Source organism: Meriones unguiculatus, chromosome 7, assembly GCF_030254825.1.
Source record: "Meriones unguiculatus strain TT.TT164.6M chromosome 7, Bangor_MerUng_6.1, whole genome shotgun sequence".
Taxonomy (NCBI): Eukaryota; Metazoa; Chordata; class Mammalia; order Rodentia; family Muridae; genus Meriones; species Meriones unguiculatus.
The window spans coordinates 8,271,989-8,285,266 of NC_083355.1; the positions used below are offsets into that span (position 1 = coordinate 8,271,989).

The 13,278-nt window shown below is 53.7% G+C and overlaps 1 protein-coding gene across 2 annotated transcripts in view; it reads left to right on the plus strand.

Annotated features, from left to right (window-relative positions):
- Positions 1-13,278, plus strand: part of Sdk2 (sidekick cell adhesion molecule 2) — a 271,968-nt gene that overhangs the window by 179,829 nt on the left and 78,861 nt on the right. For both annotated transcript variants that reach the window (XM_060386445.1, XM_021634998.2), the window contains exons 6-12: positions 4,485-4,596; positions 6,132-6,322; positions 6,473-6,556; positions 9,201-9,395; positions 10,007-10,123; positions 10,897-11,064; positions 11,938-12,040. In XM_060386445.1, the coding sequence (XP_060242428.1) occupies positions 4,485-4,596; positions 6,132-6,322; positions 6,473-6,556; positions 9,201-9,395; positions 10,007-10,123; positions 10,897-11,064; positions 11,938-12,040 (970 nt within the window). The remainder of the gene's footprint in view (positions 1-4,484; positions 4,597-6,131; positions 6,323-6,472; positions 6,557-9,200; positions 9,396-10,006; positions 10,124-10,896; positions 11,065-11,937; positions 12,041-13,278) is intronic.

The window sequence follows — 13,278 nt, forward strand, 5'->3', positions numbered from 1 at the left end:
TGAGCACCCCTCTTTCTCTTCTCTCAATAGCCCCCACGCCTAGGGCTTTCCCTCCCATGTCCAGCAGCTTGAGGCTCTGCCTTATGCCCCAAAGGCTGGGCCATGGGTGTCTCCCTCAATGGGTCACTTGTCAGTAACCCCAGGGTCTGACAGTCAACCGTGAGGTGGAGGGGACAGCTCTTCCCAACATGGACAGGCTCCTGCCAGGAGAAGGACTACCCTTCACTGAGCACCTACTTTACACACCTATGTATGCGCCTACTGTGTGCACCTACTATGCACAGGGTATTCTGCTCTCATGCTGGACCAGCTGAACCACCCCCACTCCAGCCTCCTTCTAGTCCTCACCATAGGCATCTTTAAGTCACCAATGTGTTGGCATTGAGAGACTCCCACCTTCACTTCCCAGGACAGATCCTGACATCTCCCCATGTAGGGGATTTCCCCCTTTCCTGATATCCACCAAGCAAGATGTGTTGAGCAGGGACCTAGACTCACACAGCCCAGATAGGTGCTACAATTTTTTTTCTTTTCAGTACAAGGAATCAAACCCAGAACCCACAAATACTAGGCAATCACATTACAGCTGAGCTGTGTTCTTTGGCTCCTCTTAGCTTTTATTTCAAGACATGGGCTTGCTACGTTCTACAGGCTGGCCTTGAATTTCTGTCTGCTGGCTTCAGCCTCCCGAGTTGCAATGATAACAGGCTTGCAGCACCTGCCCTGGCTCTGGTGGTGATTTTTTTTTTACTAGAGGGACTGCTACAGTTCAAGCTGACCTTGGATCAACGTATAGCTGAGGATAGCCTTGAACTCCTGATCTTCCTGCCCCCACCTCATGCATTCTGGGATTACAATGTGCCACCATGGCCAGTTGTCGTTTTGAGACAGGATCTCTCTATGTAGCCCTGGCTAGCCTGGAACTCACTGTGTAGACCAGGCTGACTTTGAACTCACAGAGAATCCCCCTGCCTCTGCTTCTCGGGTACAGGGATTAAAGGCTCCAGCCACCATGCTCACTTCCATGCCTGAGCTCTGCTGCCTCTCCCAGCTACCACATTGGGAACTGAACCCAGAGCCTCACTGCATGCTAGGCAAACACTCTACTCATTGAGCTATGTCCCCAGCCCTAAGTAACGATTTTTATTCCCACTTTGTCCCTGGGAAAACAGACTGAGCAGAATAGAGTCACCTGTGTAGGTCACCCACCCCCACCCCCAGAACACCTGGGACAGAGCTTCCCTAAGCCCCAGGCCTATCCTCCCTCCCTGCACTAAGGGTCCTCAGCCACCATGGGTCCCCTCCAGCCCTGAAGGCTGCCACCTGGCCACATGCTCTGGGGGTCCCTGTGTCACAGGAGCAGCCCTGGTTATTTAATCTCTACCTACCCATAGCTCACCTCCCTCCAGGCTGTCTGTTTAGCAGGCCAGCAGCAGCGGCTTGGACTCTAACAGTCTGTCTCCTCGGTGTGGCCCATTAATCTGAGCCACGGTATCTGCGCGCGGCCATGTAATAAACAACTTAGAGCACACGTTTATGGATTCAGCTATATCAGCAGCTTTCAATCCGATCGCACTTTATGGCACCTACATGAGGCTTTATATTGTTGCAATTACTCTGCTTTATACGCCGCCTTCTTGCCCCTTCATTTTACTTTATTTTTTACATTTTATTCCTGTACTTCCTGGGCTGTTTCTAACAAGGCCTAGAGCTCAGCTAGGAAACCTGCCTGAGGCTGTCCACAGTGGCTCACAATGGCCGCAAAGATATGATGTGCCTTTCCCCTGGCCCCCAGAGGACACCCCCACACCGTCACCTACACTTGTGCAAGCTATTGCAATCCACTCCTGCTCAAGAGTCCTGGAAGGGGGCCAACTAGATAAATTTGTTGTCTCACAAGAAAAAGAAAAAGAAAAGAAGTCCTCTCAGGGTGTATTTTAAGAGCCGGGAAGAGGCTTCGGGCAGTGCTGGGCCTGTGCTGACCTACAAAGAGGAGCCAGGCCCCTCTGAAAGAGCCCAGAATACACAGAAAGGCCATGATACCACGCTGCCCATGCAGTGAGAATGTTTCTTTGCCTTCTGTCTCATAAGTGCACTCACGGAAGTTCTCTCTCATTTTCGTCCCGCATCCTGGGAGGTGATGATGACAGCTGCCCCACAGTTCATCAGTCACATGAGTGCTTCTGCACACCTTCCAACCACCGTGGGCACATTCCGTGATGGAGACATGGTGGCTCTCGGGACTAAACACCAGCTCAGAAGCTATGACAGGGCCGTATGTCTGGCCTTAAGCTGCATTTATTGTCACCATCACAGGTCTGGAGTTGGAGACTAAGGTCAGGGAGTCACATGGCATGGCTGGTGAGAGTATGAATCCTGACTGGGACACAATTGCCTGCCCACTCGATGTGTCCTAGAGTGGCCGAAGAGGAGAGGAAGTGAGGGAGGGAGTGGGGGAGAGGCAGAGACAAAGAAGTAAGGAGAAAAAGAGAGAAGAAAGGCAAGAGAGATAAAGAAGAGGCAAGAAATAAGAGACATAGAGAAGAAGGCAACTACAAGAGAGGAGAGAGAGGAGAGCGGGCAGGAAGCAAACAAGAGAAAGAGGTCAAAGAGGCTGAAGGGGCTAATCCAATGGTGGGGTCCAAACCCCACAACCCTAGCCATGTTGCCTCAGCGTCTAAAGGCTCACCTCCAACACCATCATATCCATGTTAGGGCCCCAGCATAGGGACCATCAGGAGACACAATTCGGCCTATGGCCAGCACCATCATAGCTCCCATGCCAACACCTGGACTGGTCCCATGTGGTTACCATAACAATACGCCACCATGTGGAGGCTTCCTATCATGAGAACTCTCTAGTGGGTCTGGAGGTAAAATCTGAAAGCAAGGGGCCATGATGTACTCATTCCCCCTCAAGGGGGGATCTCCACAGCCTCTTACACTCCTTGTGGCTGGCATCCTTCACATTCCCTTCTTAGCTCCAGCCTCCACCTCTGCCTTTGCTTGCTTCTCCCCATGGGTCTGGTTCCTATGCAGAAGGTTGCTGCTCCCATGGGATAGAGAGCCTGCCCCCACTGCATCGTGACCACAGCTTCTGGGTGGCCCTGAACCAGGGAAGGGAACTACTGGGAGAATTCCTTCCCTGAAGAGATGTAAAAGCCCCTCTCCACCCCTCGTTATAGGACCTCAATGACAGGCCGAAGTGTGGTTCCATCAGAGTTCCCCCAGGTGTGTTAGTTGCTTTTGGTTGCTCTGGTAAAAACACTTTTGGGCTATGGTACAGAGTGAGAGTCCATACCGGCAGAGAGGCATGGCAGCAGGCAGGTAGAGCAGGGAGCTGAACCATCATCGCATCTTGAAACTCAAACATGAAGTAGAGCAAACCAAAAGGTGAGCAAGGCTGTAAACTCTCAAAGCCCCGCCCCCAGTGACGTACTTCCTGCAGCCAGGCTGCACCGGTAGAAGGTCCACAACCTCTCCAAGCATTATCATCAACTGAGGACCAAGTGTTCAATACGTGAGCCAAGGAAAGGGGGGGAGAATGTTTCTCACTCAAACCACCATACTGGGGAACCAATGGGTTTACTAGGCCTACTTACAGAATTTGGGAGGAGCTTGGGGACCCCAAGGCAGCCATATTGGAAAATCTTCACCCAGCATGGACAATGGCTTCCCTATAGATTTGGAACTTCTTTCAGCCAATTTTCCCAAGCTGATAGACTCTGACACTGCCAAAGACCCTGACCCTGAGGCCTCCTGAAATTAGGCTTAATTGCATACAGATGGCATTAATTGCATACAGAGACCCTCCCTGCCCCTTCCTTCTCTGAGGGAATGTCAACAGTCCACAGACCCGATTCCAGTCTCTTAAACTCAGCAGCTGCAGCTGAGCCGAGGAAGATGGAGGCTGATTTGGGTGGAGGACCTTGTTCTCCAAAAAGGAGGGGCTCCACTGTATTCAGTGCAGAGAGTGTGCGGGCTGGTGCTGGGGGTCAAGGATGAATAATGAGGCAGATTGGCAAGGTAAACTTAGGCAGACAGGAGCATTTTGAAGGTAGGGGATGAGATGGCAGTGAGTTGAGGGGCATGGCTGACTCACAGGAGGACTGGGGAGGCCTTTGAGGGCAAAGGACCTCCCAGAGCTCTCCTGATACTGACTCACGAGCAGAGGGAGACGACAGTCCCAAATCTGTCCAGGGGGGCAGCTTTGGAACCTCTCACATAGCTACCTTGTCTGTGCCTTAAGGAATAAGGTCTCAGTCAGGCACAGTGGTACACACTCAGGGAGGCAGAGGCAGGTGGATCTCTGTGAGTTCGAGGCCAGCCTGGTCTACAAAGCAAGTCCAGGACAGCCAAGATTACACAGAGAAACCCTGTCTTAAAAAACAAACAAACAAACAAAAGGAGTAGGGTCCCCATGTGCCACGTGGGCAGAGTTGGGGCTTCTGACTCCACCTGCCTAATACTTGACCTCTTCTCAGATGTTGGGGGGCCTGCTGACCCCATCGCACCAACCATCATCATCCCTCCCAAGAACACCAGTGTTGTGGCGGGGACCTCGGAGGTGACCATGGAATGTGTGGCCAACGCCAGGTGGGTGGCTCCTCTTTGATTGATACCCTACCAGAACTGTAGCCAGGGGCACAGGAAGGTCCAGAAGCCTGGTTGGATGAGGACCTGTGAGAGCAGAAGAGGAGTAGCAGATGGATGCTGCAAATCCAGAGCATGGTGTCAAGCACACTCAGCGGGGTTTCTTGTTCTTGTATACACACAGGGAACAAGCCAGCCATGGGGAGAGGCTGGGAAGAAGATTTCTCTCAGGCTAGGGGGCCAGAGGGAGGTCTTTCTGTTTCTAACACAGAGCTGTCCAGAGAGGGAAAGATGGTCCCTCAGAGAAGGCCCCTTCTGTACCTGGGGTGTGTGGAAGGGGATTGTGTCTGGGAGGTGGTACACATAGTGGGCACAAGGTGGACTCTGTAAGGTACTATTGCATCCCTCCAGTTCCTCACAGAAAAGACTGTCCCCAAGCCTCCTCCTTCTGAGAGGACTGTGTGGTGAGAATTTCCCACAGGGCCTCCCTTTTCCCAACGTGACACAAGTGTCAAGAGCCTACGGCCCAGAGAGGGCAATCAGTCTGCCCACTGTCACCCGAGTGGCCCAATAGCAGTGCTGAACTAAAGCCAGCTCCCCCTACTACCACAGAGGGCTAGCTCCCTGCCCCACAGTAGGCCTCAGTCTGCTCATCTATCAAGTGGATGTGACCTGGCACACACCTCACCATAAGACATGCAAGGAGAGCACTGATCCCACCCTGCCCAGCCTGGGTTATCTATGGAGATAAAGTCATATTACATGTTATGGCTGGAGAATCAGACTGAGAATCCCAAAGTCCCCTCCAGCTGTGGATTCCAGGAGAGCTGAGTCCTTGTAATAATGTTTCTGAAAACATGCTTCACAGAGTCCAGGCTTCTCAAAAAGGTGGGGAACTTGGCCAGGATGTGTATGAAATGCCTGAGGAATCCTGCAGCCAAGAACCGGCAGTGCTTCCCACACTTACATACCCATGGAGAGCCTTTTCTAGAAGATCCTGAGTGCCCCCAAACAGCTAGCCCCACTCTACTTAGTGGGGTCCAGTCTTAGGAACCACTAGGCACTGGGAAGGAACATCTGAGCAAACCAGATCCCTGGAGTTTGGAGTACAAGGACCCATGATGGTGGGAAGGGATCCAGGTGCTCCTTGCCTCTCAAAGGTGAGGGTGGGTCTATTGTCTGTCTGCCCTTGTGTCATATCTGTTCTTACCGCTTCCTCTCATCCTCCACTCCTCCCAAGATGCCTATTCAAAGAAGGGAAGGTTTGGTGTCCAGGGAGAGCTCAGCAAAGAAGTTAGGCCAGCTGCCAGGCTTGTGTATGCAGTTACCACTGCGTCCCGTCCCTGTTGGGAGCATTCTCCATGACACACAGGCTCCCCTCCGTAATCACCCAGAGCCTCTACAATTGTCCCCATTCTACAGATGGGGAGCTAGCAACCCCAGCGCCAGCTCCATCACTGTCCCATCCCATACTTGCCCGCCCCCATGGCCCTTGCAGAAGCCCTTGTCCGAAGGCAGCTGCCTCCCTCACCCCGTAGGCCTCTGATCAAGCTGCACATTGTCTGGAGGAAAGACGGGGCATTGCTCTCCAGTGGCATCAGCGATTACAACCGCAGGCTCACCATCACCAACCCCATGGTCAGCGACGGCGGCTACTATGAATGTGAGGCCGTGCTGCGCAGTAGCAGCGTGGCCCCCGTCACCCGGGGCGCCTACCTCTCGGTGCTGGGTGAGTCAGAGCAAGTGCTGGGGCTCCTCTGCAATGGGAGAGGGAGGGTGCAGGCGGAGATCACGGCGGTGTGGCCAGATGCCATCTGCACAGTGGCTAGATATAAAAGCAATAGGCCTCTAATCCCGTCTCCTGGTCCTTCCCCTGCAGAGCCGCCTCAGTTTGTCAAAGAGCCCGAGAGACACATCACAGCAGAGATGGAGAAGGTGGTGGATATCCCATGTCGAGCCAAAGGTAACACAGAGACACGCGTGCAGGACAAAGACTCCACCCCACCCCACCACCCCGACCTTCAACCTGTCATCCCTGCCAGGACATCTCTAAGCCCCACCTCCCTCTCCAGACCACATCAGTAAGCTGTGACAGGCTGACTTAGGAGCTGACACCCAAGAAACAAACAGCCAAATTACCGTAATCTCAAACTGCAGATCAACCCACGTAACTCCGGGGTTACAAATAAGCCCAAATTACCGTAATTTCGGGACAGGTGACAGACCCAAATTGCCCATAATTTGAGAGTTGTAGACAATGCCGAATCACCGTTTTGCCAGCATCCACCAACCTGGTGTGTCTCACCTGGATGGGTGTCATCCACTCAGCCCATTTGAGCTGGGGGGATTCCTGGCTTGGACCTCTCCCTCTGCTAGTCCTAATTAACCCTCTGTTGCAGCTTCCCCCGTCCTTACTGTCCCCACTCTGACAGAGCCAAGTCTAAAGGCAGATATAGCCATGGGGCAGAGGGTGAAAAGGGGCTATCTCATGGAGTGTGGGGACTCAAGTATCCAGAGGCTGAGACAGGAGGATTGCTGTGAGTTCCGGGCTTGCTGGAGCATAGACGATCTTGAGCAAGGGATTTGATATGGCTTGTAGAGGGGCTTGAAAAGCTGCAGCATTTCTGAGACCCCTGGGCAGAGGCAAAGATGAGGGCTGGTGGGAGTGGAGGGGTGGCATGTGAACACTGCTGTCACATAATCTTAACAGGGTCTCTTCTTCTTGTCCACCCAAGAAGAGTGAGCCAGGCTGGCTTTACAGATGAACCACATAGCTGGAGCTCTCTCCTTTTCCAACTTATATATTTGCAAAAGAGATGAAGAAGCCAGTAAACAAATAAAGATGCCTTATTTCATCTCATTCGAAATGTCATGAGCTGGGAGATGACCAATTATTTTATGTGCCACTAAGAAAGAAAAAGGGCTACCAATTAAATCATGACATGCTTTCCATGCCCAGCCACACCCTGGTCCCCCACTGTGTCTCAATGTGTAGCAAAGAATGGGTGTTGTCCAATGAATGAAACACGGGGACAGCTGATGGCAGGGTGGAAGGGAGCTGGGGGCGGGGGCGGAGCTGTGGCTGCCTCTTGAGTGTAGAGCACCTCTGGGGAAGTTAAGTTTGAGCAGAATCAGGGAGACAGAGAGGATGAAGGGGGAGCATGGGGAGGACCGAGGGACACCTGTGAGGAGAGAGAACCAGGCCAAGGGATGGAGAACTTCATCTTCCTCTGTGTGCAGACCTGAGATGGGAACCTGCTGGGGGACAGAGGCCCCTCTGCCTGCTTCTCCACCTGAGCTCCATTGTCATGGGTTGGCCACTGCACTTGGAGGTTAGCATAGGACCCAGAAGGCTGATCCAAGCATTGCAGTGGAAAGTTAAAGACACACCTGCCATCCCTGCTCAAGAGGAGGAGGAGGAGGAGGAGGAGGAGGAGGAGGAGGAGGAGGAGGAGGAGGAGGAGGAGGAGGAGGAGGAGAAGGAGGAGAGGAAGAGAAGAAGAAACAGATGATGATGAAGAAGCTAGGGTGGAGACTTAGCTCAGCTGGTAGGGTTTGCACAGCATGCATGAAGCCCTGAGTTCAATCCCCAGCCCTACATAAACTAGGCCTGGCAGCACACACCCTTTGTAACACTAGCACTTGGGAGGATCAAGGCAGGGGGATAAAAAAAAAAGTCAGGGTTATCCTCAGCTACATAGAGAGTTCAAGGCCAGCCTGGGATTTCGTAGTCCCTGTTGCAAAAATAGCAATAGGGCCTAGCGATATGGCTCAGTAGTTAAGAACACTTGCTGGCTCTTGCAGAGGACCCAGGAGAGAGGGCTCAGAGGCTAAGAACTCATACTGCTCTTGCAGAGGCCGTGAGTTCAGTTCCCAGCATCCCTGTCAGGAAAGTCAGAACCAACCCCCTGTCGTTTCAGCTCTGGGTGGGATGGATGCTTTTGGCTTCTTAACACACATACACATCTTCACATACATGCACACATACATGCATGCACATGCACACAATTTAAAATGAAATAACTTTTTTTTGTTTTGTTTTGAGACAAGGTTTCTCTGTGTAGCCCTGACTGTCCTGGTTCTCTCTCCCCCTCTGCCCCGAAGACCAGGCTGGCCTTGAACTCAGAGATTCTTCTGCCTCTGAAATAATTCAATAATAGGGACAGATGGGATGTCTCTTTGGTGATCTCTCTCTTTTTTTTTTTTTTTTTTTTTGCTTGCCAAAACCCTGACAATCTATGTTCAATCCCCGGAACCTACATGAAGGTGGAAGGAGAGAACTAGCTCCACAAGGCTGTCCTCCGACCTCCACACACATGCCGTGCCACGTGCATGCCCTCCCCTGATAATAGAAAGTTAAAATTTAAACAGCATGCCCCCCCCAAAATGTCCAGTGACACATCACTTCAGGAAGCTGGTTCTAGAAAATTTCTGTTCTCCGAAAAATCTCTATTCTATCCCCAAATTTTCATGAATTTTTGAAGAACATGCTCCATAAAATCGATGCCCGTGAGAAGGTCCTAGAAAGCAAGGCGTTCTGGGACCTCCTGCAGGCTTCAGGCCAGGGAGGGGGTGAAGTGGCTGACCACGGCCCCGGCCTTCCTCAGGGGTGCCGCCTCCCTCCATCACCTGGTACAAGGATGCCGCGTTGGTGGAGGTGGACAAGCTGACTCGCTTCAAGCAGCGCAGCGACGGCGGCCTCCAGATCAGCGGCCTGCTGCCTGACGACACGGGCATGCTCCAGTGTTTCGCTCACAATGCTGCTGGCGAGGCACAGACCTCCACCTACCTGGCCGTCACCAGTGAGTGCTCTCCCCCGAGCCTCCTATGAGGCACAGCAGCCCTGCACACTGCTGAGGTGCTGAGGGCCATGGGGGGGGGGAGGCTGCACTATGGTGGGGTCCCACGTGACACCAGCTTGTCACATCCCCTCAGCACTGCCTCTTGCCAACTGAGAGGGAACCCCGCTCGTTCATGGTCTTCTCCAGGGGTCCTGGGGCCATTGATGCCCTTGGAGGGAAGCCAGTTTCAGTTCCCATGTCTGCTGACCTCGGGTCAGAGGAATCACCCAGGGTTCCGAAGACCCAGCCCAAAGGCAGCTACCGCTGCGTGTTTTTGGACAAACCATTGCATGTTCAGCGGCGGTCCAAGTCCCACTGTCTCTGTCACGGAGGGTGTGAGCTGCCCTCTGGGTCCTCAGTTTCCCCTTGGCGGAGGCCTAAAGTTCCAAAGGGCAGAACTGTCCTTATGGGTAACCTTGGGACCTCTCCTAGGCCTCCCTGCAGAAGGCCCAAGGACACCAGGGCCAGACGGTGGAGGGGAGGGCCTGTCTTTTTGTGGGCTCAGAGCTCCTGGCCTCTGGCTGGAGATCTTCCTAGGTATCACTAATAGATCCTACTGTCTCCCTGTACAGGCATCGCCCCTAATATCACCAGGGGCCCTCTTGACAGCACAGTGATTGATGGCATGTCAGTGGTACTGGCGTGTGAGACCTCAGGGGCACCTCGGCCTGCTATCACTTGGCAGAAAGGTAGATGGGATGGACACTCAGAGGGCATGGCCACGTGATGACGGTCCAGGAGCGTTTTCAAATCTAGCTCTGGATAGAGCTAGCCGGAGTCCCTATGGATAGTTGTAAAGGCTATACGCTGTACCACCCATCTTTCACAATCCACGTTGCCCTGTGTCTTTCTGTGTGTCTCTCTCTCTGTCACTCCCTGGCCAGACCTAAGACCTCCTATGTCCCACTGCAAGAGGTAGTGTCCTTATCCATCTGCCTGCCTATCTATCTCTATATATAAATATATGTGTGTGTGTATGTGTATGTGTGTGTGTGTGTGTGTGTGTGTCACAGCTTCCCTGCTCTGCCCCACTGCACCCTTCATCCATCCCTCCTCCTCAGCTCCCCTGAAGGTGATTCTCTCCAGAAACATCCTGTCCTGTAGCAGGATGCCTATCATCACCTTGTCAGCCCATCTCCCGCCTCCTCTTCCCTGCCCGAATACAGCTGCCTCCAGGCCATGGCTGGCTGCTGCTAGCAGCCACAGCAGACAGAGTGTAGCCTCCTCTAGAGAAGGGCAGACACGGTGGTGGGCAGAGGAGTGGTAGAAAGGGTGGCCTCTGTAGAGGGTACTGCTGCCCTGTGATCCTGGGCCTGTGATCCAAGCCCCAGCTCAGCCCTGTGCCCAGACCCATTTAACATTCCCAGAGCTGGGAGGGTGCCTGAGGTTTCCCAAGACTGGAGCACCCAGGGACAGTTTCAAGGCTTCATCTGACACCCTAACAAACCCTGTGTCGCCTCAGGGGAGCGCATCTTGGCCAGTGGCTCCGTCCAGCTACCTCGCTTCACGCTCCTGGAGTCCGGCAGCCTGCTCATTAGCCCAACCCACATCTCGGACGCTGGTACCTACACCTGCTTGGCCACCAACTCTCGGGGAGTAGACGAGGCCTCGGCAGACCTGGTCGTGTGGGGTGAGTGACCATCCACAGGGGTGGGCAGCCAGCACCTGCGCTTCCATTCTGTATTGCTGACACAGCCAAGGCTCTTCCTGCCACAGGGACGGTGACAAATTAACTCAGACACCAGCAACCAGGAGCCGGTGGCTCTGCCAGCAAGGCCACGGGATGGAGAGGCTGTGCCGTGCTTGGCTGAGTCCAGAGAACTGTAAAAAGCTGTCTTGGGTATTTTAGGACAGAAATCAACACAGGGCCAGAGAGTAAATATTTTTGGCTCTGTGGGCCAGACGGTGTCCATCACAGCCCCTCCCCTGCCCGTGTGCTGCTGAGAAGGCAGCCAGGACAGCGGTAGCATAGTGCTGAGGCGCACTCAGGTGAGCTTGTCTGCTCAGGATGCCACCTGCCATTATCCGTCTCAGCCTGGAGAGAAGCCAGCAGGTGTCTCAAGCCTCTTCCACTTGGGGTGTCCACCCCAGACTCGCAGGCTTATGGTTACCTGAGAAGGTTGAGCCCTAGGGCCAGGGGTGAATGGCTAGACCCTGTCTGTCATCTATCACCAACAAGCTGACCTGGTGGCCCTGACCACTCTCAGCTTGCAGTTTCCATTCCCTTCCTGGCATTCTGAGTCCTCGCCATGTTTGTGGCTTCTGAGAATCACGGTGTCCCTGGTACGCGTTGTCCTTTCCGCTCTTCTGAGACTTTTATACAGCACACTCCTGTCTACAGATGAGGTCATCCTTCATCCTCTCCCAACATCCAAATGTACAACCCTAGATCACCTCAGCTGCGTCTCTCCCCTGCCAGATCATACCAGGGTGCCAGCCTGTTCACTGAACTGTCCTGATACCACATCCCTGCTCACTGTACTGTCTTCCCCTTGTCTTACAGCCCGGACCCGCATCACCAAGCCACCCCAGGACCAGAGCGTCATCAAGGGCACCCAGGCCTCCATGGTGTGTGGAGTGACCCACGACCCCAGAGTGACTGTCAGGTACTCCATGCAAAAGGGGAAGGGATGCTTATAGGGTGACACCATTGGGGAGCTGATGCCACCAGGAAGGCCCTGCCTCAACTTGGGGACGACTCCCAGAGCTGGCACAGGGCTGAGGCAAAGAAGAGGCTGGGTGCCTGGAGACTGTACTGTGTGAGCTGTGTGGGACGAAGAGTCCCAATGAGGAAAATGGAAGGCAGAGAAACAGAGCAAGGAGGAGGGCTTTGGAGATGGCTCCATGCTAAGAACGCCTGCCGTAAGGACCCGAGTTTGAATCCCAACACCCAAAAACAGGGCACAGCTGCAGGCAGAGTTGTCACCCTAGCACTGTTGAGAGGCAAAGACGGGATTGCTGGAACTTGCTCCCAGCTGCCAAGGGTCAGTGAGAGACACTGGAGGAGTAAGAAAGAAAATTTCAGACGGGACACTGACAGTCCTCTGGCCTCCACACACTTGCACACACATCTGCGTGTATACAATTGTGCACACATGCTACACACAAGAGAGGAGGAAGGCAGGGAGGGGAGGAAGAAAGGCCTCGAGGAGGAAGGGGTAGAAGGCTCACGTTACACGCTCCCCACTTTTCAGAACCCCTGACTAACCTCGTGTGAACCAGTTTTTTCAAGCACCCATTAAAGATCTTCGTGTCTTGTTTTAATATTCACAGTGGCCTGGGTGAGGAGACAAAGGTAGTCAGTCATAGAGATAGGATGGGAGCCAATCCCAGGGGATGAGAACAGAAGAGGGCACGTAAGGAAAAGAAATACCCAAACGGAACTTAGCTCCTCCCCCCTGTGGGGAAGCCAGAACCGTGGTCCTCAAGATATTTGGGGCCTCGAGAGCTCAGCGTGGCTCCGGAAGCCGCTGTAGAGAGCGTGTAGAAGGGCGTGTGCAGACTGAAGCTTCCACAAACCCAAGCTTGAACGGGAACCCCCGGGGCGGGGCGCCCTCAAACCTAAGAAGACCCCGGGAGCTACAACCAGGAGGCTGGGGGGCTAGGTGAGGGCTCCTTTAGAGGATACAGCGCGCTGCTGTCTAGCTAGCGAGGACTAACACCGTTGGCACGGAGGCCAGGAGGGGCGGGCACTCCTGCCGCCCGCAGACATGGCCTCCCTGAGCCTCACAACTGTGTCCTGGGGCGCCATCTGGTGGTCATTGGGCAGAGGACAGTCTGCCAGTCCCAGTGTAGAATAGTGTTCCGAGGAACCAAGATTGCAGGATGCCAGGTAGGCTCTCAA